The sequence below is a fragment of the Nothobranchius furzeri genome, chromosome 16, assembly GCF_043380555.1.
Source record: "Nothobranchius furzeri strain GRZ-AD chromosome 16, NfurGRZ-RIMD1, whole genome shotgun sequence".
In the NCBI taxonomy this organism is placed as follows: Eukaryota; Metazoa; Chordata; class Actinopteri; order Cyprinodontiformes; family Nothobranchiidae; genus Nothobranchius; species Nothobranchius furzeri.
The window spans coordinates 41,800,842-41,825,390 of NC_091756.1; the positions used below are offsets into that span (position 1 = coordinate 41,800,842).

Sequence of the window (24,549 nt, forward strand, 5' to 3'; positions counted from 1 at the left end):
CAGAAAGGTGAAGAAATTTTGAATTAAGGCTTAAGAGGCTGAAGAGGACATTGTGTGTGTGTGTTATTTATTTTTTGCTTATATTGCAACAAAATAGCATTTCTGATTTATGTTTGATTAAAAAGGTGATTCATTGTGACAATGAAGACACATCAAGCACCTCGAACACACAATTAATGGACATAATTACTAAAGGGGCAGATGAACACTGGTTAGTCCTGTTGCCTTGCAGCAAGAAGGTCCCAGGTTCAAATCCCAGCCTGGCGTTCTCTTGCATGGAGCCTGCACGTTCCCTGTGCACATATAAATTCTCTGCAGGCACTCGGATTTCATCCCATAGTCAAAAAATGTGACTGGTAGGTGGATTGGCCTCTCTAAATTGTCCCTGTGTGCTTTTGCAATAAAACATCATTTCTACGTGTTAAAATTGTGCTGAAAATATAACAATCCATGATTGATCTCAAAGGTTTGGAACCACATGCATATAAGCAACATCCCACGAGTAATCTCATACCTCAGGTGCACTTGGTTTATGTTGCTCGTGGATGTTTTTCCACGAACGGGAAGAAGCAGAGGAATGAATCAAAATCAACCAGGAAAGAAAGGTCACGTCTTATTTTTGTCTTGTTTTCAACCCAAAAACAAGCCACATGTTCCAGGGTAGCGTATCAATATTCAGACGTTCATACCTTTAATGTGAAGCCAAAAGAACCTTGTGAAACTCCACTATGAAACACTACCAGGAGTTTTCCACTAATGATCAAAATAATAAAGAAACATGAAGTAAAAGCCCTTTAAATAATTCAATTAGGCCTCCCTCTTCATAATAAAGTACCCTACATCAACAGAGAAAACCTTTTGGGTGGAAGCAAAGCTTTTCTGTTCAGAAAATGACTTTTAGGTCTAATATGCTGTTTTAGATTCTTAAAGGCCTTTTGTTCACAGAAAAATGCATGCTAAAGCAAATTATTCTCTTCTGCAGGAAACATCAGTCACATGGTGCTTGGAGAGCCAAGCAAAGAGGTCTGATGATCCTGTAAGCTGGTTTATAAACCTAATTGTATAACAAAACACAGTGTTCATGACTGGAGGACAGGCCTAAAGGTCAAAAACACTGACTGTGGAGGGATCAGTCCCATGGGACACCCCAGCTTGTGTCTATGGTGGATCCCCTTTGGAGATTTGCCACCAGACTGCTTTTTGATCTCAGCAAGCAACAAAGAGCGATGCCCCCCCCCCCCCCCCCCGAAATCCTGCAGATCCTGATTCCACAGACACCGCCATTCATTTATTCACATGAACCCAGAGGTCTGCTCAGTTTTATGCTCAGCCAAATAAGTTTTGTTGAATTTCTACTGACTAAAGAAAGAAGAAACAGAGAACTGGTCAGTCAGGATGTGAGTTGATCGACTGAGAGGAATAAACATCTATATTTGATAACAGGCCAAAGTATTACACCAGAGCCCAACTCCCACATCTGGCTGGCTGATACAATCCTCAGTGTCATTTACAGTTGGGATCAAAGATGCGACCTTATTAAACTTCCAAGTAAAAGGGTAGCTGAGAAAAGATGCATGTAGGAGAAACTGATTTAGCAGTTTTTATAGAACATGAAGCCATCATTCAGAAACATGTTTGAGACGTTTATGGCCGAGTTAAACAATGTTCATTAAGACATACACAGTATTAAAATCAAGACCATTCCATTTATTGAAAATAAAACAAATTTCATTTCAAACCCCATCATTGATCAAGCAATATTTCCGTTTTTATGTAGGATAACAATGAAAAATAGTAAAAAACATTTAGATCAGTGGCTAAGTGGAAAATCAAAGCAAATTAATCACATTCAAGTGCGATTACATAAATGTTCAGTTTGAAAATGTTTTGTAAATAAACTAAACAGTCTGCTCTTTTAATCTAACGCCTTTCTGGGAACTCACAGCACTTTCCAAACACAACTCTTGTTGCTCGTTTCCTTAAACTTTATTTCTGACAGCTAATTCAATCAGGCTGAATAAGTACGGGGATAAAAACAGGCAACATGACAAACTGTGAAGATGGATGGCAACCTTTGCTTCACCATTAAAATGACAATTGCGTCACACTGGAGCTCAGTCTATTGCCTTTTTACCCACAAACAGAGCACCAGACAGGGTCATAACTAACTGCCTGCTACAGTTCAGCTGCTGTTTGAAACAAAACATGTGTATGTTCAGATGTCAGAGGTCAAGATAACATTTTTTTTTTTTTGCATCCACAGTTGAATCTGACAAAAAGATAAATTAAAAAATCCAAAGGCATTGTGAGGACATTTTCAATAACCAAATATTTTATTGTCTTATGATGAAGCAGTGTGACTCATCAGCCACATGGCACCATGAGGGGGTGGTGTGTTGTCTGGCCGAACCTCAGTTGGACTCGTCCGGCGCCTCGTAGGAGCCGACCTGCGAGTAGATGAAGGAGTAGAGGCTGACATCAGGGCGCTGAGTGAGGCTGCTCCTGCACACAGAGCTGTAGTACAGCCCCAGGAGATGGTGCACCTCCCCTGAGACAGACAAGGAGGCTGCATGTTTGTCTTATTACAAGCAAGAAAAATGTAGCTTTCACAATAAGGATCTTAAGGGGTTATGACATTATTAATAAAGATATAAGAGAAATCTAATGCACATTGTGTAAAAAACTCATTCATTATTATACGGTGCTGTGAAAACGTATTTGCCCCCTTACAGATATCTTGTTTCTGCATTTTTGTCACATTTGATGTTTCAGAGCAGCAAAAATATCTCAGCATCAAGGTTAACCAGAAAATGATGGCTTAGAGCAGGGGTGTCAAACTCAAACTCACACGGGGCCGACATGAAACTCTGGGACGGAGTCGAGGGCCAAACTTAATATTTTTTGAAAAAGTGACGGCAAATTTGCACATTTTCTTTATCAACATATATGCAATTTTGAACCTTTTAGTTTGGAAACAAACTTATTTTTGCATTAACACTGAATGTGGAATAACCAAATTACACACGAGCAAGTCAGTTTTAAATAAAAGGCATCAGTGGTATTCATTACTTTTGGTATAATCAGCATTTTTAAAATCTATTCAGGATTTATGTTTTCTTGTTGTTTATTCATTTTTCTTATTTTTTATTCTCCTTTTTTCTCCTGTAATACGTGTCATCGCTGCTGTGACGTCTAGCTTTCCCCACTGAGGAACAATAAAGGGATTTTCTATTCTATTCATCTATCTGCAGCCTTTCCACTTCCTGCTTACTGTAGGTTAAATCTTTTCTCGTGTGCCAACAACAAAATAAAAATATCATTTTACCTTAAATGAAAATGCAACATCTCACCTGTTAACTTTCTTGTTTTGGAGCAGAAAAAGAGCATAAAACCTAAATATTTAAAGCTGTTTGCTCCACTGGTTTACTGTGATGCTTACCTTTTCCAGCCAGATACCTGCATCATGGGGTTGACCTGAGCTGAGGAGGAGACTCCTGTTGTTTTGTTCATCTTCATCATAATAATGACAACATTAGATGACAACAGGTGCTCACATAGGTTTGTGCTGCTGAACATGTCTGAGCAGCTTGACCACGTTGTTGTGTGTCGGAGAGGAAAAACAACGACAGCAACCACAGAGTCATGCTGGTTTGAGCGTGTCACTGCTCGCTGAAGTTATATCAGCTCTGTCTGGACGTTAGTTGGAAAACTTTCTCTTTCAGTTGTGAACACATTACTGAGCGGCTAGAATCTCCATTTCTGGGCTTCAACGTCAGAAAATAGCTGAGTGAACTCGGCGCTGAGTGAGAGGAGTGTTTAGTTTGTCCGAGACAGCGGAGCTGCAGACATCGGCAGCAGACGCTGGAAAAAACACAAAGGAGGGGGCGCGTCGGCTCCGCGCTAACGCCGCAAAGCATCATGGGAGTTGAAGTATTTGCGGTAAAATCGGCCACCGGGCCAGTTTTAATATATTTTTGATATTTATCTCGCGGGCCACATAAAAATGCTCTGCGGGCCGCATCTGGCCTGCGGGCCTTGTGTCTGACATATGTGGTTTAGAGGGAACATATTATACAAAACTCACTTATTGCTTCTTTCTGTGCTGCCATATGGGTTTGTACTGCCTCTATAAAGACGCCATTCATCCATTTTCTTAAGTGTTTGGTTTTAGGAATTATGTGCCTAAAACAAGCCATTTCAAAAAGTCCCCATTTGTGATGTCACAAACGAACTTGGAATAGAACCAACTTTAACATGCCAGAGGGAGCTGTTGCTAGAGGAGCAGTGACTCTACTCCAAGCGCCTGAGCAGATGATGGGTGGGTGTGGCCAGCTTTCTTACTTTACTTTTTCAAATAAGGGCAATCTTTTTTTAATCTTTGGTTCATCTCAAGATTTGTTCCCTGACATGAAACACTTCAATGACAAAATAAGCAGAAACAACAGAAATCTGTAATGAAGAAAACACCGCCCGGCCCCCTGCAGCTTCATTAAAAACACTAAAAGGAGTCTGGATGTCTGCTCGCCTCACCAACACTGATGTTCCTCTGAGTTAGGAACGAGTGCATGTTGTAGACATCTGTCATGAGCTGGCTGTCACCAAAGGTGAAATAAGCAACATCTCGGCCCGCCTCGGCAGCTGCCAGCATCTGGATCAGAGCTGGAGGAGAAACGCTTGTTAAACTTCCAAAGTAACGCAGAAGATGTTTCTGCGCTCAAAAATAGACAATAATTTTGTTTAGAAGGTTTATGAATAATCTATAAGAAACTAATAAGTAATAAAAGTATTTCATCATGTTTCTTTATTTCTAAAAACCTAACAAAAATAATTATTTGAAAAGTTGCTGATGTTTCCATTAGAATTGAACAGCACCTGCCCCCATTAGGCTGTACAGTAAAAGGTAAGTAATCAGGGGAATAGGTCTCACCCCTACTGAGAACTCTGGATCAGTTACAAAGGAAAGCCGGGACTGGCTCCGGAAAGCTGTGAATATTTTAACAGACTGGAAATATGTCTGCTGATTAATTAAAGTTGGAAAACCGCCAACGAAGCAAGCTAAACTGAATCAACATTTTCTGAAGGAGGCTGAGGAGAATCACCAGTATGTTTCAGCACTTTCTCTACCCTGCAGAGTTTGTCCAGCTTTTTAAAAAATATCAATTTGTCCGATTAAAAAAAAAAAAAAGAAGTGGTTGTTAAAGGTGAAACCAGCACCTGAATTATGAAGCTCTTCTGCAGAAGGATGTCATTAAGTACACAGTAGGTGATTGAGCCAATTAAAAGGCTCTATCTTGATATGGTTAACTAATAAATACACACAGATGTATGTACAGAGCTCGGTGTAGACGAGGAAGAGGAGAAATCTCCTGAAGCCCACTGCTCCCTGACGTGGATGCAAACACAGAGCTGGAACAGATTGATGGACTCAAGCAGGCGATCAATTTCACTATTAACGCAACATATTAACTTTGTCATTTGATCAATAGGAGGACGGTAAAAAATAGGCCTTAGGTAAATGAGCACATTCCCAGAAGACAAATGGATGCTCGTACGGATCTGCTGCAGTTTTACAACCTGAAATGTTTTCAGTTATATCCAGTAAAGAAAAAAAAAGCTGAATTAGACTGTCCAGTGTTTAAAATCTACTGACGTCAATGTTACGCCAGTGCTTACCTTTGAGACGTGTGTCACCTCCAAAAACCCCACAGCCCCAGTTTCCTGTTGCCACGGCGGCGAGGGTCGGACTCTTTTCCTCGGGGTGTCTGAAGCCACAGAAGGCCTGAAAAAGACAATAAATAAATAAATAAATACATTAAAGACAAATAATTAGAAAAATGAAGGGTAAAACTGATTAATGTAAAAATCATTAATGATCACTGTGTTATGAATACCTCACAGAAGCTTTCAAATGAAACCATAAACTGAGTATTGAGACATTTACTAAATATATCTCAATTAAAATATTTGTTTTTTTAAGTCGCATGTTCACTTTGACCTTTCGCCAAACCTTTATGACCTTTTATGAGCTGTTTAAAAGCTGCAGGAGGTGCATTTTCACAAAACCCAGCACCCACACAATGCCTCAGAATGCAGGTATTCATTTGAAAAAGGTTTACATGTTAGATGAAGCAATATAAAACAGAATACTATAAATGTATCGATAATGGATGTGTGTCATGGAAATTTAGTTTTTGATGTGGGAATGACCAATCAAGGCTGATTTGTTTAAATGTGTAGGGAATTTAAAAGGTAGCACAAAGATTAAATATTTAAATTGTGCAAATTTTGAATTTTCATGTCACCTTTTAAGTGGATTACTAACAAATCATTGTGAAATTTAAATATGGATAATCTCATTGTTCAACTATAGTTTTAGAAAATTCATTGCTTCCAGGCATGTGATGATTATTAAGTAAATGCAACTAAGTCTGGGAGGTTGTGGCAATGTTGCTGTTGGACTCAGCAGCTTTTGATACTGTTGACCAGCAGATACTTTGAGCAGATCCTTTACTGTGTCCATCAGTTCATCATCAAAAAGCACGTTGATTAGGTGAGGTGTTCCACAGCGTACTGTTCTGGGCCCCTATTGTTTAACATATATTTGCTACCACTCGGAACATTATGGCATCAGCTACCATCTATACACAGATGATCGTTGGCTTTATCTGCCAATCAAGCAGGGCATGTAGGGCTACATTCAATAACTGGTGGACTGCATAAATTATGTCAGAGGTCATTTTTATTTAGTGTGATAGTCACACTCATGGCCTGGACATTTTATCACCATCAACCTTTAAGAAACCAGTGGTGATGGATCTTGGTGTCAGACTGGACTCATCTCTAAAACATGTTGTTGTTGTTTTTTCAAGGGTAAACATGCTTTTGCAGTCTTGGCCCCAAGCCTTTGACACAATTTCTCAAGATCGAGCAGTCTTTATCTCTTCAATGTTTACAGCCAGACTCAAATGTTACTACAGTTCTGTGATGTAGTGTTTTGAATGTTTTTTTCTTGCTGCTTTTATAGTGTTTATCTATTACTCTTAACTTTTTAATGCTGGTTTTATATTGTGCACATCTTTGTGTTTTTATCTTTATGAGCCACTTTGGACACCCTTTGCCGGTGGCAGGAAAGTGCTTTATAAATAAACTATTGATTGAACTAAAATTTAAAGTTATTCTTTGCCATTTATATAAATGATTAAAGCAAACACAAGTTGCACAAAGAGAGAAAGATATTTGGAAAGTAACTACTAACTTCATTTTTAAGAATATAGATTTAACATTTTTAATCGTACATGCCTTAAAGCTTTGCTTATGTACAGTAAAAAAAAAAAGAATTTCAATTTGAATTTCCATTAGGAATGTGGCTACTCTTGCTTTGCCTACTATCTCAGATCCATAAACATAAACGTGTTGTTTACTGTTTGTATCAACATCTGGAAATAACCCAACTGTTAAATTAGACATGAAATATCCCATGAGCTGCAATACACAAATTATTTAGGAGATACTTAAATGAATCTCACAGAATCCTGGCTGCAGCAAGAGGACTATATTAGCTTAAACGAGTCGACTCCTTCAAATCATTTAAATCATCATATTGCTCGAAGTACAGGGCGAGGTGGAGGAGTAGCAACCATTTTTCATTCAGACTTATTAATCAGCCCCTTACCAATTAACAGCTACAGTTCGTTCGAACATCTTATTCTTAGTTTTCCTAATCCAGATTGCAAAACTGTAAAACCACTCTTGTTTGTAGTTTTATATCGTCCACCAGGCCCTTACTCTGAGTTTTTGGATCAGATCTCTGATTTTTTATCTGATTTGGTGCTAAATACTGATAAGGTCATTATAGTGGGGGATTTTAATATTCATGTGGATATTGAAAATGATAGCCTCAATGTAGCCTTTAGTAATATCTTAGACTCCATTGGTTTTATTCAAAGAATTCATAGCTCCACCCACTCCTGCCATCATACATTAGACCTTGTGATGACTTATGGCATAGAGTGTGAGGAAATAATCTTTCCACATAATCCAGTCCTTTCGGACCACTTTCTGATAACCTTTGAGTTTTTTTATAAAGGAGTTCTCGAAATATGAAAGTAAATTTCACTATAGTCTGTCTCTATCTGACAATGCAGTTGCATCTTTTAAATCAACTGTTCCATCTTTACTGTCCTCAGCATCTCAGAGGCATGTAGCAGAAGGCAATATTTTCAGTTCTAGCCCCTCACAAATTGATGCCTTAGTTCATCATGTTAATTCCTATGTGTGGCATTAGATGATGTTGCCCCTTTAAAAAAGAAGGTAATTGGGGACAGGAAGTTGGCTCCCTGGTTTAACTCTCATCTACGAGCCTTAAAACAAAACTCTAGGAAATTGGAGAGAACATGGCGCTCTACGCACCATGAGGAGGCCTACCTATCCTGGAAAAATAGTTTTGTGCTTTATAAAAATAAGCTTCGACAAACTAGAACTGTTTATTTCTCAGCACTAATTGAGGAGAATAAGAATAATCCTAAATTTCTTTTCAGTACAGTTGCTAAACTTACATAGAATCATTGCTCTGAGCCATCTATTCCCTTAGCAGCAAGACTTCATGGGATTTTTTACAAGTAACATTAATTATATTAGAAACTAAATGTTTAGCATCCTCCCTAATGCGATTTCTTCTTCCTCGGTAAGTGAGGCAGCATCAGAGGTGACTGTAGAACCTCATCTGTGCTTGAACCGTTTTGATCCAGTTGAGCTTTCAGAGTTATCAAAAATATTAGCTTCATCTAAACCTTCAACTTGCATTTTGGATCCAATCCCAACCAAATTATTTAAAGAAGTATTTCCTTTGGTTACTGCCCCCATTCTAGATATAATCAATCTATCCTTAGTAAATGGATATGTACCACAGGATTTTAAGGTTGCTGTAATCAAACCTTCACTTAAGAAGCCTTCTCTGGATCCAGATGACCCAATGAATTATAGACCAATATCGAACCTTCCATTTTTATCCAAAGTCCTGGAGAAAATAGTGGCCATCCAAGTATGTGAGCATTTAAACACTAATGCTCTGTTTGAGGAATTTCAGTCTGGTTTTAGAGAGTACCACAGCACTGAAACTGCATTAGTGAGAGTTACAAATGATATTCTCATGGCCTCAGATAAGAATCTTGTGCCTGTTCTAGTCTTGTTAGATCTCAGTGCTGCCTTTGACACAGTTGATCACAATGTTCTTTTAGAAAGACTTGAACATGTAGGGATCAAAGGAACAGCACTAGGCTGGTTTAAATCTTACCTGTCTGACAGATTTCATTTTGCAAATGTACATGACAAATCGTCTTCATACTCCAGGGTTACTTGTGGAGTACCACAGGGTCCAATGCTTGGACAAATTATTTTTACTATATATATGCTCCCAATTGGTAAAATCATTAGACAGCATGGGATAAACTTCCAATGTTATGCTGACGATACTCAGTTATATTTATCCATTAACCCTGATGAACCTAATCGGTTGGGTAGATTAGAGGCTTGTCTTGAGGACATTAAAAATTGGATGACTCTAAACTTTTTGCTTTTAAATCAAGACAAGACGGAAGTTCTCATCTTTGGACCAGAAATCCAGAAAAGGAAATTGCTTAGTCAATCACCTGACCTGAATGGCATTACATTAATCTCCGAGAACAAAGTAAGGAACCTTGGTGTTATCTTTGACCAGGACATGTCATTCAAATCCCAGGTTAAACAGGTTTGCAGGATTTCCTTTTTCCACCTTCGGAATATTGCTAAGATTAGAAGCATCCTTTCCAGGAGTGATGATGAAAAACTAGTTCATGCATTTATTACATCAAGACTGGATTACTGTAATTCATTACTCTCAGGAAGTCCACAGAATGTAGTTAAAAGTCTTCAGCTTGTCCAAAGTAATGTAGCTAGAGTTCTGATGAGAATTAAAAAGAGAGATCATATCTCTCCTGTCTTAGCTTCCCTGCAATGGCTACCTGTTAAATTCGGAATAGATTTTAAGATCCTTCTTCTCACATATAAAGCTCTTAATAATCAAGCTCCATCATACATCAGTGATCTGATTGTTCCATATGTTCCTAACCGAGCACTTCGCTCTCAGACTGCAGGTTTACTGGTGGTTCCCAGAATATCTAAAATTAGGATGGGAGGCAGATCTTTTAGTTATCAGGCTCCTCTCCTGTGGAACCAGCTCCCAGCTTTAGTCCGTGAGGCAGACACTTTGTCTACTTTTAAGACTAGGCTTAAAACATTTTTATTTGATAGGGCCTATGGTTAAAATCTGATGTTAGCCTAGATCTGGACAAGTGGGGGAGTAGAGGGAGGTTGAGTGTACAGTCGGTAAGATGGCTCTCCCTTGCCCTGCCTCCAACATGCCTCCATCTAAATAGGATAGATTATCCAGAGTTATCTCTGTAGTTATGCTATAGAGCTCCGGGAGTTGACGTCACTTTTCCCGGCATGCAACAGTTCAAATCGAAACGGCGCCATATTGGCATGCAGAAGCCGGCAGCTGGACTATTTGTTATTGTCAGAAAACTCAATCAAACGGGAAATATGGTAGATTCCTGTTGTGCCCCAGGATGCAGAACAGACGCAGACGACATAAGGAATGAGCCATCTACAAGATTCCCCAAGATCCGGAGCGCCGCAAACGTTGGATCATTGTAATAAAACGCGCTAGTGACCGGGCAAAAATGAAGCTGTGGGATCCCGAGAGTAAAGGTTTTCACTTATGCAGCGACAGCTTCATATCAGGTACTTAAACCAACGTTTCCTCAACTGTGTGTGGTATTTATTTTAAATGCTTTTATTATGATTCTTAGTGGGTTTCCTAAACTTATTTTGGCGTGGCTTTTTCTGTCTTATTACTCATAGCAACAAGTAAACATCACGTAAAACGTTGCCTCGTGAGTTCTGCGTGCTGCCGTTTCCATGTTTTATGATCACAGCAATTAACCGGCTAAGCTGTATTTAATTTTTAAGCAATGGTTGATCAATTGTCAGATCACACACCGAGACTACTTACGTGTAAATCTGTTATTTGTCCGTCCATCCATCCATTTTTATCCGCGTATCCGGAGTCGGGTTGCGGGGGCAGTAGCGTGACTTCCCTCTCCCCAGCCGCCGGAGCCAGCTCCTCCGGGTAAATCCCAAGGGGTTCCCCGGTCAGGTCCAGTGTTGTGCCGGTAAGAAGCCCGCTCCGACAGCTTCTGGCGTCGGAGCGGGCAGTAGAGTCGAGAGTCCCAGACCTTATCCCCAGCTCCTCCGGCCGGGGGAATCCCAAGGGGTTCCCCCGGCCAGGTCCGGTGTTGTGCCGTAAAGAAGTCCGCTCCGACATCTTCTGGCGTTTTTAAAAAGAATCCCAGGGGCACGGTAAGGGTTGGAGATGTTTAGTCTATTTAATTTCTGACTATATAAAACGATTTCTTCTGTTTTAAAGTGTGAAGTAAACTCCGATGAAGTAAAATCCAAGCGGATCCCGTTCATGTTCATGGTTACATCCGTGTTTGTTTACCTTTTTTGCATGCCAAAATGGCGTCCACTAACTGAGAGTCACGTGGGGTCCGGAGCTCTATAGGCTTAGACTGCTGGAGAATACACTGACCACTTTTCACACTCTACTACTTTCTTCTACAATCTGCTCTTTAACTGTATTATTTTCTGCAATTTCAGCTGTTAACTTTATTTTCTCTCCAAGTGTTTTTCTCCCCAGAAGAAGCTACAATGATGTTCTGCTGAGCTGTGGTGGCCTCATGGAGGGGGCTATTGTCTAGCACACTGCTGCTAACCACTTAAACAATCTCCTTCTCCTGATAACTTTTTGCTTTCCTTGACGTTGGATGTGCTACTGCTAGTTTATCCGTTTAATTATAGATCCAGTAGGATAAATACAATAAAGTTTATCTCTCACCAAAAACAGAATATTTACTAAGAAATCACAATATAACTATAGACACATTACTCTGTCTGTCTGTCTGTCTGTCTGTCTGTCTGTCTGTCTGTCTGTCTGTCTGTCTGTCTGTCTGTCTGTCTGTCTGTCTGTCTGTCTGTCTGTCTGTCTGTCTGTCTGTCTGTCTCTGTGTGTGTGTGTGTGTGTGTGTGTGTGTGTGTGTGTGTGTGTGTGTGTGTGTGTGTGTGTGTGTGTGTGTGTGTGTGTGTGTGTGTGTGTGTGTGTGTGTGTGTGTGTGTGTGTGTGTGTCTGCCTGCTCTGTCTTCTCAATCCCCAGTGAGTCGTGGAGGATGGCTGCTTATACTGAGCCAGGATTCTCTGGAGGTTTCTTCCTGTTAAAAGGGAGTTTTCCTCTCCACTGTCGCTTTATGCTTGCTTAGTATGAGGAATGCTGTAAAGTCACTGACACTAGTCAGTGAGTTGATGCAATTTGCTGGGTTCCTTATATAGGAAACATTATTTCTGATTGGCTTAATGAACTGACCTGAATTGGAATGTTTATTATGTGAAGTACCTTGAGACGACTCTTGTCGTGATTTGGCGCTATATAAATAAAATTGAATTGAATTGAAAGATCTGATGGGGCCCTGCACATTTATTTTCATAAGAGCCCATCCTCCCACTGACCAGTCATAAATTCTTCCCGTGAACGGGCAGATATGACATTTAACTGAACTATATTTGAGGAAGGATTGATCTTTGTGTTTCTGCATTCTTCATACACTTGTCAGAACTGTCAGACGCTTTAATCTCTGACAGCAGACCTGGCAACATCAACATCTTGATTTTCTATTACAAATAGATTTTACTAACCCAGACTCGTACATATAGCATGGCATTTATTAGAAGTTTTGTTGTAAGAAGTATTAGATAAATGCATCAAGTAAATCGCTGTATGCCAGTTAAAATATATTAAGCTAATAAACATCTAACATAACTTCTTTAAACTGATGATCGTGAGATCAAAGCATAAGATAAGTCACCATGTCAGAACAAATGTAGGTTTTAATTTCATCTACAGAGAAAAATTGTTTACTAATGCAGGCCTTCAGAAATAAATTGTCATAAACAAATTAGAAAATAAGAGGAAAAGATTGCCTTATTAAGCTCTCGGTTGATTTTGCTCGGGTGAAACTGTTCCAGAAAGTGCTCGAACTTTAAAGCATCAATAGCCACAATCTCAGTGCACATTCTCTGCCAGGCATCTCTGAAAAAAGAAAGAAAAGTTCAAAATAGTTGCTTCAACTCAGCCAGAATAACATCAAAGGAACAAGTGAATCGGAGAAGTTAACCAGCACCAAACCAGTCATTTAATCAGACAATAGAAAGGAAATGTTTGAAATTAAACTATATTTTCTATCACGACATAACCATACATCTGAGCTTAGCAGCTCCTTTCAACTCACATGTATATTAGAGCTGAGGAAAATAATCAAATAATTGACGCAGCGAGATGCGGACATAAACGATTCTGCATCGGAAGAGTACGCCATAATCAATTATTGTGGAATGTAGTTTTGTTTTTTTAACGGCGGCACCAGCGCAGCATCCAAAGCTGTCAGAGTAAGTGTCCTCCACATCTACCAAGTATTGTTCCGCCTTAATGTGGTACTGCAGGGCTGAGCGCTGGAGTTGTAACCTGAGTCCGAACTGGAACCAAATCAGCCCGACCGGTTCTGTAGGATTTGGGCCGTGAATTATGTTAATTGAGCGGGTGGTCACGCGGCCCGCTCCGCTCGCTCGCACAGCAACTGAGAGAGAGAGAGAGAGAGAGACACTGTCTGCTCACACAAGAGGGAGGATCGGAGGACACTCCTCCAAGCATGCATTATTATTTTCATAATTTCATTATTATTTCTGCTCGAAACGCTCAGTCAGACCGAGTGTTGTGATGCCAGGTGATCCGGTCTTGGGGAGGGGGCGGGGTCAGTGACGGCAGCTGCAGCGTAATCATCGGTCTCTTTTATTTAGGGACACGGAGAAGTTAAAAGGAGAGAGAAATAGAAGATAGAAGTTTTCGTTCCACTTTATTCTTTTGTTTCATGATGATAAACTGATGTTAAATTCAACTTTAAAAACTGTGAAGAAGCTTTGATTCATTTTAGGTTACAGGAGGTCTCGTTTCCTATAAGCTCCTCCAGAGACAGCATGGACATGAGGGTTACATGGTGAGGGTCCCACAGGACAGGTTAGTGGAAAGGTTTGTAGTTAGCTGGTTAGTGAAGGAGATCCATCAACTGGGTAATTTAATCCTAATCCAGCCCACAGCCTTCTGCTGGTGTTATTATCAGAAAGAATAAAACACACATCTTAAATATTACTGGAAGTTAAGAATTTGTTTTATGTTTTATTCTTTTCTGCATCAAACAGAACTTGATTAATGCTCCAACATTTCAGAAACAAACCACTGGGTTCAAATAAAAAAACAAACTAAGTCAAACATTTCATTTGGTGTCATTTCTGACACCCTTGAACTGCCGCATAAATATTTGACTCTAAATCTGCTCAGAGACATTAAACACTCATATATGAACCCATTATGTATTTTATTATTACATTATGTGTCCTGTAGGTTTTCTGTATTTTTTCAGATTTTGTGAGTTTTTGCAAAGCATGTTTTTCTCAGCCTGAGGTGTGGTGTTGAATGAGGAAACGGATGTTTTTACTTTGTTAAATCTTAAATGTTTAAAATGTTTTGTCCAAACCTGCTGTGAATGGAGAGCTTTTGAGGGATGGCAGGTTGTGTCAATTACGTTTTTGATAATAATAAATAAATAAATAACAAAGCTATTATCTGACATCTTCTATTTATCGATGAAAACAAATTAATATGAAATAAATGTGATGCATCGTGATGCATCGGGATATCGAATTGAATTGAATCGTTGTCCCAATAATCGTAATCAAATCGGGAGACAAGTGAAGATTTATATCAGTGACAGAATAACCAACGGACCACATTCAAAGTTACATGCTATATCAGGTTAAGGTTTTTAGAGACAAATCATTTGCTTTGCTGCTTAAAGGCTATGAAAAGAAGGAGTTCTGCTGTGTGGTGGAGTTTTAAATGCTAATGGTTAGCTTTTGCTAGTGGTCTCTGCCATTTCCTGGACGCTAAACCACCAACAACAGTCTTCCCCATCGTGAGCCAAGATGGGCGAGTCCATGAAGGTTAAGTGACAGTGAGACGTAGATCTGTCAGGCTTTTTCCTAGAGTTTCACTATCTATTTTCTTTCAGACGTTAATGCAAGAGGTAGGTGTAGGAGACTATTTTCATGTTCAGCCTGCATGAAAAACTCAAAGTGACTGATTATAATCAGAAATAACTAAAAACTAATTTCAGACAACCACACATTTAAAAAAGATCACCTAAACAGCTGTAAATAAACATTCAATTTATTTTAAAGTACAATCAAAGACTAACATCTCATAGACGAGGTGGTAAACCAGAATAAATGGTTATAAACAACAAGTTAAAATATTTTACAGTCAAGTAAAAAAAAAGTGCACCTAAAAATCGCCTGGAGATTGAAATTGGTCAATATGAATATTGATCGGCCTAACCTGTGATAGGTCAACCTGAAACTAAAAATTTGTTTTTTTATTTTACTGGGAGCTTGTTGACAAACAGTTGTCAAGTTGCAACAAAACAAAGTCCAACATTCCCAGTCAGAAGAAACTACAAAGCATTAATTAATGCTAGCAACATTAGATCCACGTAAAAGTTTTTATTTCATGAATCACAATTCAGTCCTTTAGGAATACATTTGAATCCCTTATAAAAATCTGTATTGGCTCAAGAATCAGGAACCATGATTGGTCAACAAGATCAGAATCAGCGCATCTCTTAAGTTGAGATCATTAAAGTAAGTAGATGCCACACATACCTTGGGGTTTTGTCCTGGAAGCTGCCACTCCACTTGTAGGTCTCATTATAACCGGTGTATTTGCTGAACTGTTGAGTTCCTAATAAACATCAACACCTATTAAACTCCAACACTAAACAAGCAGCTTCACCATTTGAATCATCATATATTTGAAATATAATCAGAACAGAAAACAATATTCAAAAAGGTTAAAGATGCAATGGCACATTTACAAAACAAGCTAGCTTTTAAACACAAAAATGGTCACAGAACTTTCATCCCTCCCATCAGCCATCATCCCTTGGTCTGCATGATATAGGAGCCCGCATTTCCAGAGTAAATGAGAGAGCTCTAAACAACAGTCACCATTTTCTATGTCCAGACCTCTTTTGGGATTCTGGTAGTTTGTCCTAAAGTAGAAGTGGCAGCAGCCGGCTGTTTCTCCTTATCTGATCATATTGAGCGGAGAACCTCTCACACCAGTGGTGTTCTGTTGTAAATGTGCGAGCACAAAATGAGTGGAAGATCCAGATAAACGCAGAGGTAAGAAGAGACAAATAGAAATCAATTCAACAAACGTATACAAATGCTTGTCGATGGTTCAACATTATGAAATGAAACAGCAGCAGCTGCATCCTTCTTCAGCCAATCAGAAGAACATGAAAGATAAATCTCTAATGCTCAATCAGCTCCAAAACCCCTGTTCTTTAAATACTCAAATACCTCTTGTTACTACCCAAAAATAACCTCAATAACACACTACTGAACTATTTATGTAAACATATGAGTAAAAAGCTGGATAAAATTTACTATACGCTAATCATTAAAGACATGATGCATCAAATATGTTTATGTTTATGTATTTAGCAGACGCTTTAGTCCAAAGCGACTTTCAAGTGATAATCGGCATGTTGCCCTTGAGGCTAACAACAACAACAACAACAACAACAACCAATTTCCAGTCAGTCGTAGGTGGCAGTGAAGCAGCATGATGAATTATGGAGAGGAGAGAACAAGGAGTGGACAGTAGAGAGGGAGGCGGGTGCAGGGAGGGTGCCAGTTAAGAAGATGCTCTCTGAAGAGCAGGGTCTTCAGGAGTTTCTTGAAAGTCGAAAAGGAAGCCCCTGTTCTTGTAGTGCATGGTAAATCATTCTACATTTGTGGAACGATGCATGAGAAGAGTCTGGATTGTCCTGAGCGTGGTGTAGGCAATACTAGCTGACAATCCTGTGATGACCGGAGCGGCCGGGCCGAGACGTAAGCCTTTGCAAGAGGATTCAGGTAGATGGGAGCCGTACCGTCTCAGACTTTGTATGCTAGTGTTAGCCATTTGAATTTGATGCGTGCAGCTAGCGGTAGCCAGTGGAGCTCAATGAACAGAGGGGTGATGTGTGCTCTTTTTGGCTGATTGAAAACCAGATGCGCTGCTGCGTTCTGGACCATTTGAAGAGGTCTCACAGTACAGCCTGGAAGACTGGTTAGAAGGGCATTGCAGTAATCGAGGCGGAAGATGACAGTAGATTGCACCAGGAGCTGGGTGGCATGTTGTCTTAGGTATGGTCTGATCTTTCGTATGTTATACAGCGCAAAACGGCATGAACGAGCAACAGAAGCAACATGATCTTTAAAGGTCAGGTGTTCATCAATCACCACACCCAGATTTCGAACTGCCTTTGAAGGAGCCTAAGATAGGAAGTCATTTTGGATTGAGATATTGTGCTGTATGGATGGTTTTGCTGGAATGACGAGTAGTTCAGTTTTAGAGAGGTTGAGTTGAAGATGGTGGGATTTCATCCATTTTGATATGTCAGAGAGACAGTTTGATATTCGTGCAGAGACAGTGTGGTCGTCCGGTGGAAATGACAGAAAGAGATGGGTGTCATCTGCATAGCAGTGGTCGGAGAAGCCATGTGATCGAATTATCTCACCCAGAGAGAAGAGGTCCTAGTACAGAGCCCTGGGGGACTCCTGTGGCAAGAAGGTGCACGGTAGAGAATTGTCCAAGCCAAGATACACTGAATGATCGTCCTGTGACGTACGATTTAAACCAGGTGTGTGCTTTCTCTGTGATGCCCATGCTAGAGAGTGTGGACAAAAGGAAGCCATGGTTGACAGTGTCAAATGCAGCCAATAAGCTGAGCAGTATAAGCACTGAGGATTTGGCAGTAGCTCTAGCTTCTTTTAAGGATTCCGTCACTGCTAACAGAGCAGTTTCTGTGGAGTGGCCCTTTTTGAACCCAGATTGGTAAGGGTCAAGCAGACAGTTTTGTGAGAGGTATTCTGTGATCTGCTTGAAAGCCACCCTTTCAATTATCTTGGACAGAAAAGGGAGGAGAGAGATAGGTCGGTAGTTCTCCACATGATTTGAAGGAAGAGATGTTTTTCTAGCAGCGGTTTAACCTGAGCATGCTTGAGAGAGGTGGGAAATGTACCGGATGTCACTGAATTTATCCAAGTGTGCGACTGAGAGGATCTAGCAGGTCTAGTGGCTAAAGGGCACAAGTTGTTAAGACAAGAGCGGAGTGTGGAGCAGAGTGACTTGGTGGCATCATTTACTTCATAATCAGAGAATGTGCTGGGAGATGGAAGAGTGGAGGCAACAAGAGAGAAGTGGTTGGGTGCCAGATTGCGGAGGTTGCGGCAGAATGAGACCATTGGGGAGGAAGCAGTGGACCTCCCTTGTAGAGTCGTGCTGAAACGAATGAAGTAATGATCGGAAAGATGCAGTGGTGTGACAGAGATTGTGTCTATGGCATAGTTTCTGGTGAAAATGAGGTCAAGTGCTTTTCCAGTTTTGTGAGTCGGAGGACTTTGTACTAGTTTTAGATCAAATGATGTGAATTTTAATCTGAGATAAACTATAATTATTTTCGCTCAATTCATTGTTGATAATGAAGGATTAAAATACACCAAATTTTGACATTTTGACATGTGCAGTGGTCTCTAGTAGAAATTAATGTCTTGTAAGTCATACTCTTGAGAAAAAAGCTCAGATGTGTCTGTCTGAGAATGTAGAGGTCAGCTGGAGTAGAAAGTTGCTTTAGACAGCAGGATTTGGAGTCTTACTTCACTGACATTTGGTAGGGATGTCCTGTTCCAATAGCGTGGCCAGCCAGACTCCTCCTGTGTTTAATTCTGCACAGAGAAAGGGTCTGAGAACTCTCCTTTTCAAATAACCCCACCCCGTGATAATTCTAACCGAACCAATTAGCGCTGAGTAGCGTACGTCACACACAGTAACGCTGAGTTTGTCAAACATGGCGACTGAAGCGGAGTTCGCTGTGACTCTCCTGTGTTCTAAATGACTTGAACATGTCTTTAAAACCACAAGTAGAAGCGCTAAAAGTCTTTCTTCTAAAGAAAGATGTTTGCGTTGTCGCCAGACGCAATTTTTGACTACAGCTCTAAAACTACAGTCACGGACGACACACAGCGACGCTCAGTTTCTCATAAACAATGAAGGCAGTGAAGGAGTTCGCGGCGGCTCTTTCCTCTGTTCTAAATGACTTGAATGCCTTTAAAACCACAACAAGTAGATGCACCAAAAGCATTTCTATTAAAAAATAAAAGATGTTTGTGCTGTTCCCAGACACTTTTTTGACTATAGCTAAAAAAACTACAGCGTTGCGCAGTACAATCGGCATTTCCATCTTTTTTTCTGATTGGTTATTTTTGAACTGGCTAGTCCTGCCCCTCATGTGCCTCTCTGCCTGTGAGTTACCAGACTCTCTCTATGCAGAATTAAAAGGTTCTGGCAGGCCAGGCTACCGTTCCAATATTGATATCTGAAGTAATTCGATATCGGCCCAAAAACATGGTATCGGATTATATCGGACTGCATCAAGTGATCCATTCCGCTTTAATTTTCATTTCAGCAATTCTATCCAGCATGCAAATACCACGTGATCAGAACAGTGCGTGCTAGCAAAGTAGCAAGCCGCAATGTCAACCGTGTAGCAGTATTTTTTGTTAAGGTCCATAAATGACGGTGTGGAATTTGCCATGCACAAGTTTCCCATGGTGGAACAGAACCAGGAAAGTTTAATATATCCATCCTCATTGCACGTTTGAAGCAGCATCACGGAGGATTTTTGCAGCGTGCAAAAATGAAACTTAGGACACTCAACTTGAAGCAGTTGGTAAATATTGTGTTTTTTATGTATTTGCCCTCAGCAGTTCCCACTACTTGCTGACTGCAAAACATAACGTAAGTGATCTTGAATTTGAGAAAACACTGCATATTGTTGAATAGATTTCTATTTGTCTCTTCTTACTCTGCATTTTCCACTCATTTTGCGGGTGAGTCCATGAAAGTTAAGTGACAGTGTGACGTAGTGTTTAGAGTTTCACTGTCTATTTTCTATCACAAGCTAATGTAGGATCTAGGATCTAATGCATCTATATTTACAACCAGTCCTTTTTGAATTTGAAAGGAACGTCTTCACAAAACATAATTTATTATGCTTTTAGTTTATATGCAAACGAACATGTCCTTTAAAAGTTATTTGAAAGGGAAGGGAATCAAATGAGGTTTGAAAAATAGCCCACCTGTTAGGATTATTTCCAAATAGCAGGTGATAAAATCAGCAGGTTTAAAAGACAATGTCCTGAAGGTTGTTTCATTCATGTGTAAATGCATCAAAACATTAAAAATTCACACATTTGTGGTGGACCAGACACTGAAAGGTCAGGAGCATATCTAATTGTTGTGCATTTATTAGAACATTAGGTGTTTCATTTTAAAATATAAAACGACTATTGAAATTAAAATTATTGAACTATTCTATCAAAATAATATAAAAACCATAATTATCCCCATAGCTTTGTCTCTGCTTACATACATTAGGTATGCACTTATTTCCTTGGTTAGTACAGACATCAGTGAGTCACACAACTTCTCCCTGTTGCTATTTATAAATTTGACCCTCACTATGGCAGCCTGATATCTAGCAATCAAGAAAAACTTAATTAGCCAGGGCACTTTTGCAAATTTCAGCGCAGAGGAACAATCCATTAGATTCTGTACTGTACGCCAAGACCTCTCCGAGGGAAATATGATTTACCGCTCGGCCCCACAGCTGCAGTGGCTGGGACTTTTAGACCAGGAGACAAGAGATACAGGCGGGGTTTAATAAAGATGATGGAATGGAAGAGTGCATTAATGGAACGGGTCTTGGGCAGGTCTTCCAGCTCTAATTAATTCTGTGGTCAAGCAATAAAGTTAAGTGGAGGCATGGCAGGAACGGCCAGCAAGAACTCTGAAGGTGACTCTGCTGAACGGGAAGCAGAAGGATGAGTCAGATTAGAAGGAAAATGTGTTGTTTGTTATACCTCACTTCCTGTTTGAAATAATGAAAAAATGTAGATTTCAAAGGGATACTTTCATATTTTTAAATCATTTTCTTGAGCCAGTATGTGCTAAAATGACCCTTTACAGGGTTGTGGCCAGAATATCCCACTTGCAACTTCACAGTTGCCAGTCCGGTCTGTTGGACTAAGAAAAAATTTAGCTATACCTGGCGCCGCAAGAGCACAGCTGATTTGTTTAATTTTGCAATGAATCACCCCTCTAGACACCAATGAAGGCTGGGAGACATTTCAGTTGTTAGATTAAAGTGTTAAATAGGCAAACGCACAGCGATGAGATAGGTTTTGGTTTCAGTTGTACAAACGGACAATGGGGGGGGGTCATTGGCAGTTAATGAGTTAAAAAGTCAAGATCTCAATTTTAGTCAAAACAAATTGTGATTTTCATTTTTGCCATAATCAAGCAGCCCTACTCTGTGTATTAGTGAAGAACCACAAAAGTTAATCAGATAATCAGATAAGGAATACAGAATGAAAGTAACAAAAATTAAACAAAAAGTACACAAAATTTAAAAAAAAGATAATCTGGAGTGAATAATAAAATCACAAGTGGTGCATTTCTGGTGAATTTTCTTTAAAAACCAGTCCTGTTTGGACTAATACCACTGGGCTTTTGTTCGTTTAGTCACTAGGCATCACCAGATCCCACTGATTGCCAAAGCTGTTCATCAAACCCAATCATCCTGCTGCAACAGGTAAGGAAAGATAAATAAAAAAACGAGGAAAAAACAGACAGGTGCCATCAACCTCCTGCAGGGCTCCCTCTAGTCTAGCTCTTGTTACTGAGTGCAAGCTGGGCTCTTGGCAGCCTGGTTTACTGTAAACATGTCAGAATTACTCAGCAGAAGGACCCAACAGAGCAATCAAGGCAGCCAAATCTGTGTCTCCCGACTGAACTCCCTGCGGCCAATCAGAAGCGGACAAGAGACAAAGACAGATAATTTGCCATGAACACTCTTCAGCTCCTGGTTGAATCAGAGGGGGTTAAAGTGAAGTTGTGCAACAGAAGATTCATGTTGCGTTTCACCAGAAAGGCAGAAAATTTTGCTTTTGTTGACTTATAGAAGCCTGAGTATCACAGATCTGATCTGGATGAAACAATTACATCATTCTAAGTCAACTCACTGCATTGAAAGGTGAGGGACAGTTTGTTGAAACTTACCAGTGACAACCAGACATTCATCATCATCCAGGGCTTCAGTGAAGAGCCGAGAAACAATTAGCTCTGGATTAATAAGGAAACGAATTTCCTCCTGCACAAGACCAGCACCGATGACCCCTCCTCCAACAAACTTGTTTGCAAAATCCACCTAAAAAAAAAGAGATCATACAACATGTATGTCTTTGCAGAACTGAATCCACATTTAATCATTCTAAAGGGAAAATATTTCAGTGTTTCAAACTTAAAAAAACAGGGTCCCACCTCATGAAATGGTCTCTGCCCTTTTTTATTTTATTTCTGACAGAGTCAGTGACAAGTTGATTGGGAATGTGGCCTAAGGTGCTGGCATTACTCAGCCACTCTGTCCACAATGACACAATGAGCTGTGAGCTCTTAGCAAAGCAGCGTTTACGTGTGCAGCTGCCAGCAGGAAACACAAATCAAAAGAAAGTGGTCTATATAGCCCAAAGGCTAGATTAATCTCCAGTAATAGAAAGCTAACGTATGCCCGTTTTTACCTACATTTCTCATTTCAGCTCAGACAATTCATTACTATCCAAATGGAACAAAACAATCGTAGGGTTTCAGAGATGACAGCTGCTGCTGATTGGTCTGAGGACAGTCATGACCAAACCTATCACAGGCCAGAGCAAACGATACAAAAGGGTGAGCAGTCATCTGAGGGCAGATTTATAGTGGTCACTCAACACTGGGACAACAAGCAAGACTCCAAAGCCTCCTTTGACAGGTTGTCAGAGGAAACCCCCACCCCCACCACCCCAACAGAGCCTCCGTCAATCTGGGCAACTGAGAGCCCCGGAGCTGATCACATGTCCACATCAACTGTCAGAAAGTGGCAACAAAAGGTGAAAGTCAGAGGGGAGTGTGCTGACAGAGGACAGGAAGCTCGGCCGGCATGGGGAGCAGAGGAGGCCCAGAGGCCTCGACCTCGTTCCCAGCACAAACTCCCTCTGATGCGTCGCAGACTCCTTGCAAAGGCCTATTCAGCAGCGGTAAGCATTCTGGGCGGAAGGCTCTAGAACGAGGCAACACAAGGAATAGCTTCAACGCAAAAGGCTGCTGCATGTATGCCTCCTTCAAACAAAACAAATTACTAGGGATGTGTATTGGTGAAATTATGGCGATACGATACGTATCACGATGCAGGGGAGACGATGTCTTATATCACAATCGGTGATGCTCCGAGTGCTGATCATTGATACCGATCGCATGGATTGGCCATAAATTTTCTATGAAGTTATAGTGAGAGCTACAGACTACATGATCTGGGAATAAAGGAACAATTACTCAGGTAATTCAATCACCTTGAATTGCCTGAGCTGCCTGTTATTATTTTTTAAAGAGAAAAAAAGACTGACCACAACTAAGCCTCCTGCTCAAAACTCAAGGCTTAGAGCTGAAAATGTCTCTTGGATGAGAGGTCAAACATTTCCAAGATAACTAGAAACGTCTAGCTGTTTTCAATTAAATCTCTTAAGATGATCATGTCCAGGATGACTGAGAATCTACACCTACATGCTGTTGCATGTAGCTGCTATCAATAACAATCCAACAAGTTTAAAACAACAAAAGCTCTAAATAGTGCAAAAAAGCTAAAGGAAAAAAACTCAACTGTGTGTTGTGAGATGTAATCATTAACTTTATTATTATTAATGTTATTATTGCAACAGTTTTAAGAGGTAATGATACAAGAGTAATGCTATCTGTTACAGTTTTAATTTGAAGGGAGGTTCAGTGGGTGGAAAGGGTTTTGTTATGGAAATTTTATATTTCATTGCTTTAATCCTGTTATGTTAACAAATGTCCTGAAGCATTCCCACACTCAGACACCCCCCCCACCCCCCACCCCCCCCCACACACACACACACACACACACACACACACACACACACACACACAATGACCTCACTCCCATTCTTATCTATTTGTTTAAATAAACTCTGATCAGATGTTTGGGGTATTTTGCCTCATGCATGTGCCACAGTTATAACTGATTCATTTGTCTGCTCATTTCCCTCTTCACTACAGGAAATGGGTTTATTGATAAACATATTGATAAAATCCCTAACAGGTTTTTTCCGGTTCCGGTCAGCGGCTGAAAGCTGCTCTGTTCTGAACTGTTCTGTGGATAAATGGAGAAGTTGTAAGGCTAAATAAA

At 40.2% G+C, this 24,549-nt stretch overlaps 1 protein-coding gene across 7 annotated transcripts in view; it reads right to left on the reverse strand.

The window, feature by feature from the left end:
• Window positions 1-1,686: 1,686 nt before the first annotated feature.
• Window positions 1,687-24,549, reverse strand: part of LOC107387805 (poly(ADP-ribose) glycohydrolase) — a 35,165-nt gene continuing 12,302 nt past the window's right edge. For 3 of the 7 annotated variants that reach the window (XM_070545681.1, XM_015962997.3, XM_015962995.3), the window contains 6 exons: window positions 22,371-22,518; window positions 15,863-15,941; window positions 13,073-13,181; window positions 5,674-5,779; window positions 4,531-4,659; window positions 1,687-2,548 (listed from right to left, as the gene is read on the reverse strand). In XM_070545681.1, coding sequence (XP_070401782.1) covers window positions 2,412-2,548; window positions 4,531-4,659; window positions 5,674-5,779; window positions 13,073-13,181; window positions 15,863-15,941; window positions 22,371-22,518 — 708 coding nt within the window. In that variant the 3' untranslated portion in view covers window positions 1,687-2,411. The remainder of the gene's footprint in view (window positions 2,549-4,530; window positions 4,660-5,673; window positions 5,780-13,072; window positions 13,182-15,862; window positions 15,942-22,370; window positions 22,519-24,549) is intronic. The other 4 variants (XM_054749244.2, XM_054749245.2, XR_008565549.2 and 1 more) reach the window with 4 other exon arrangements.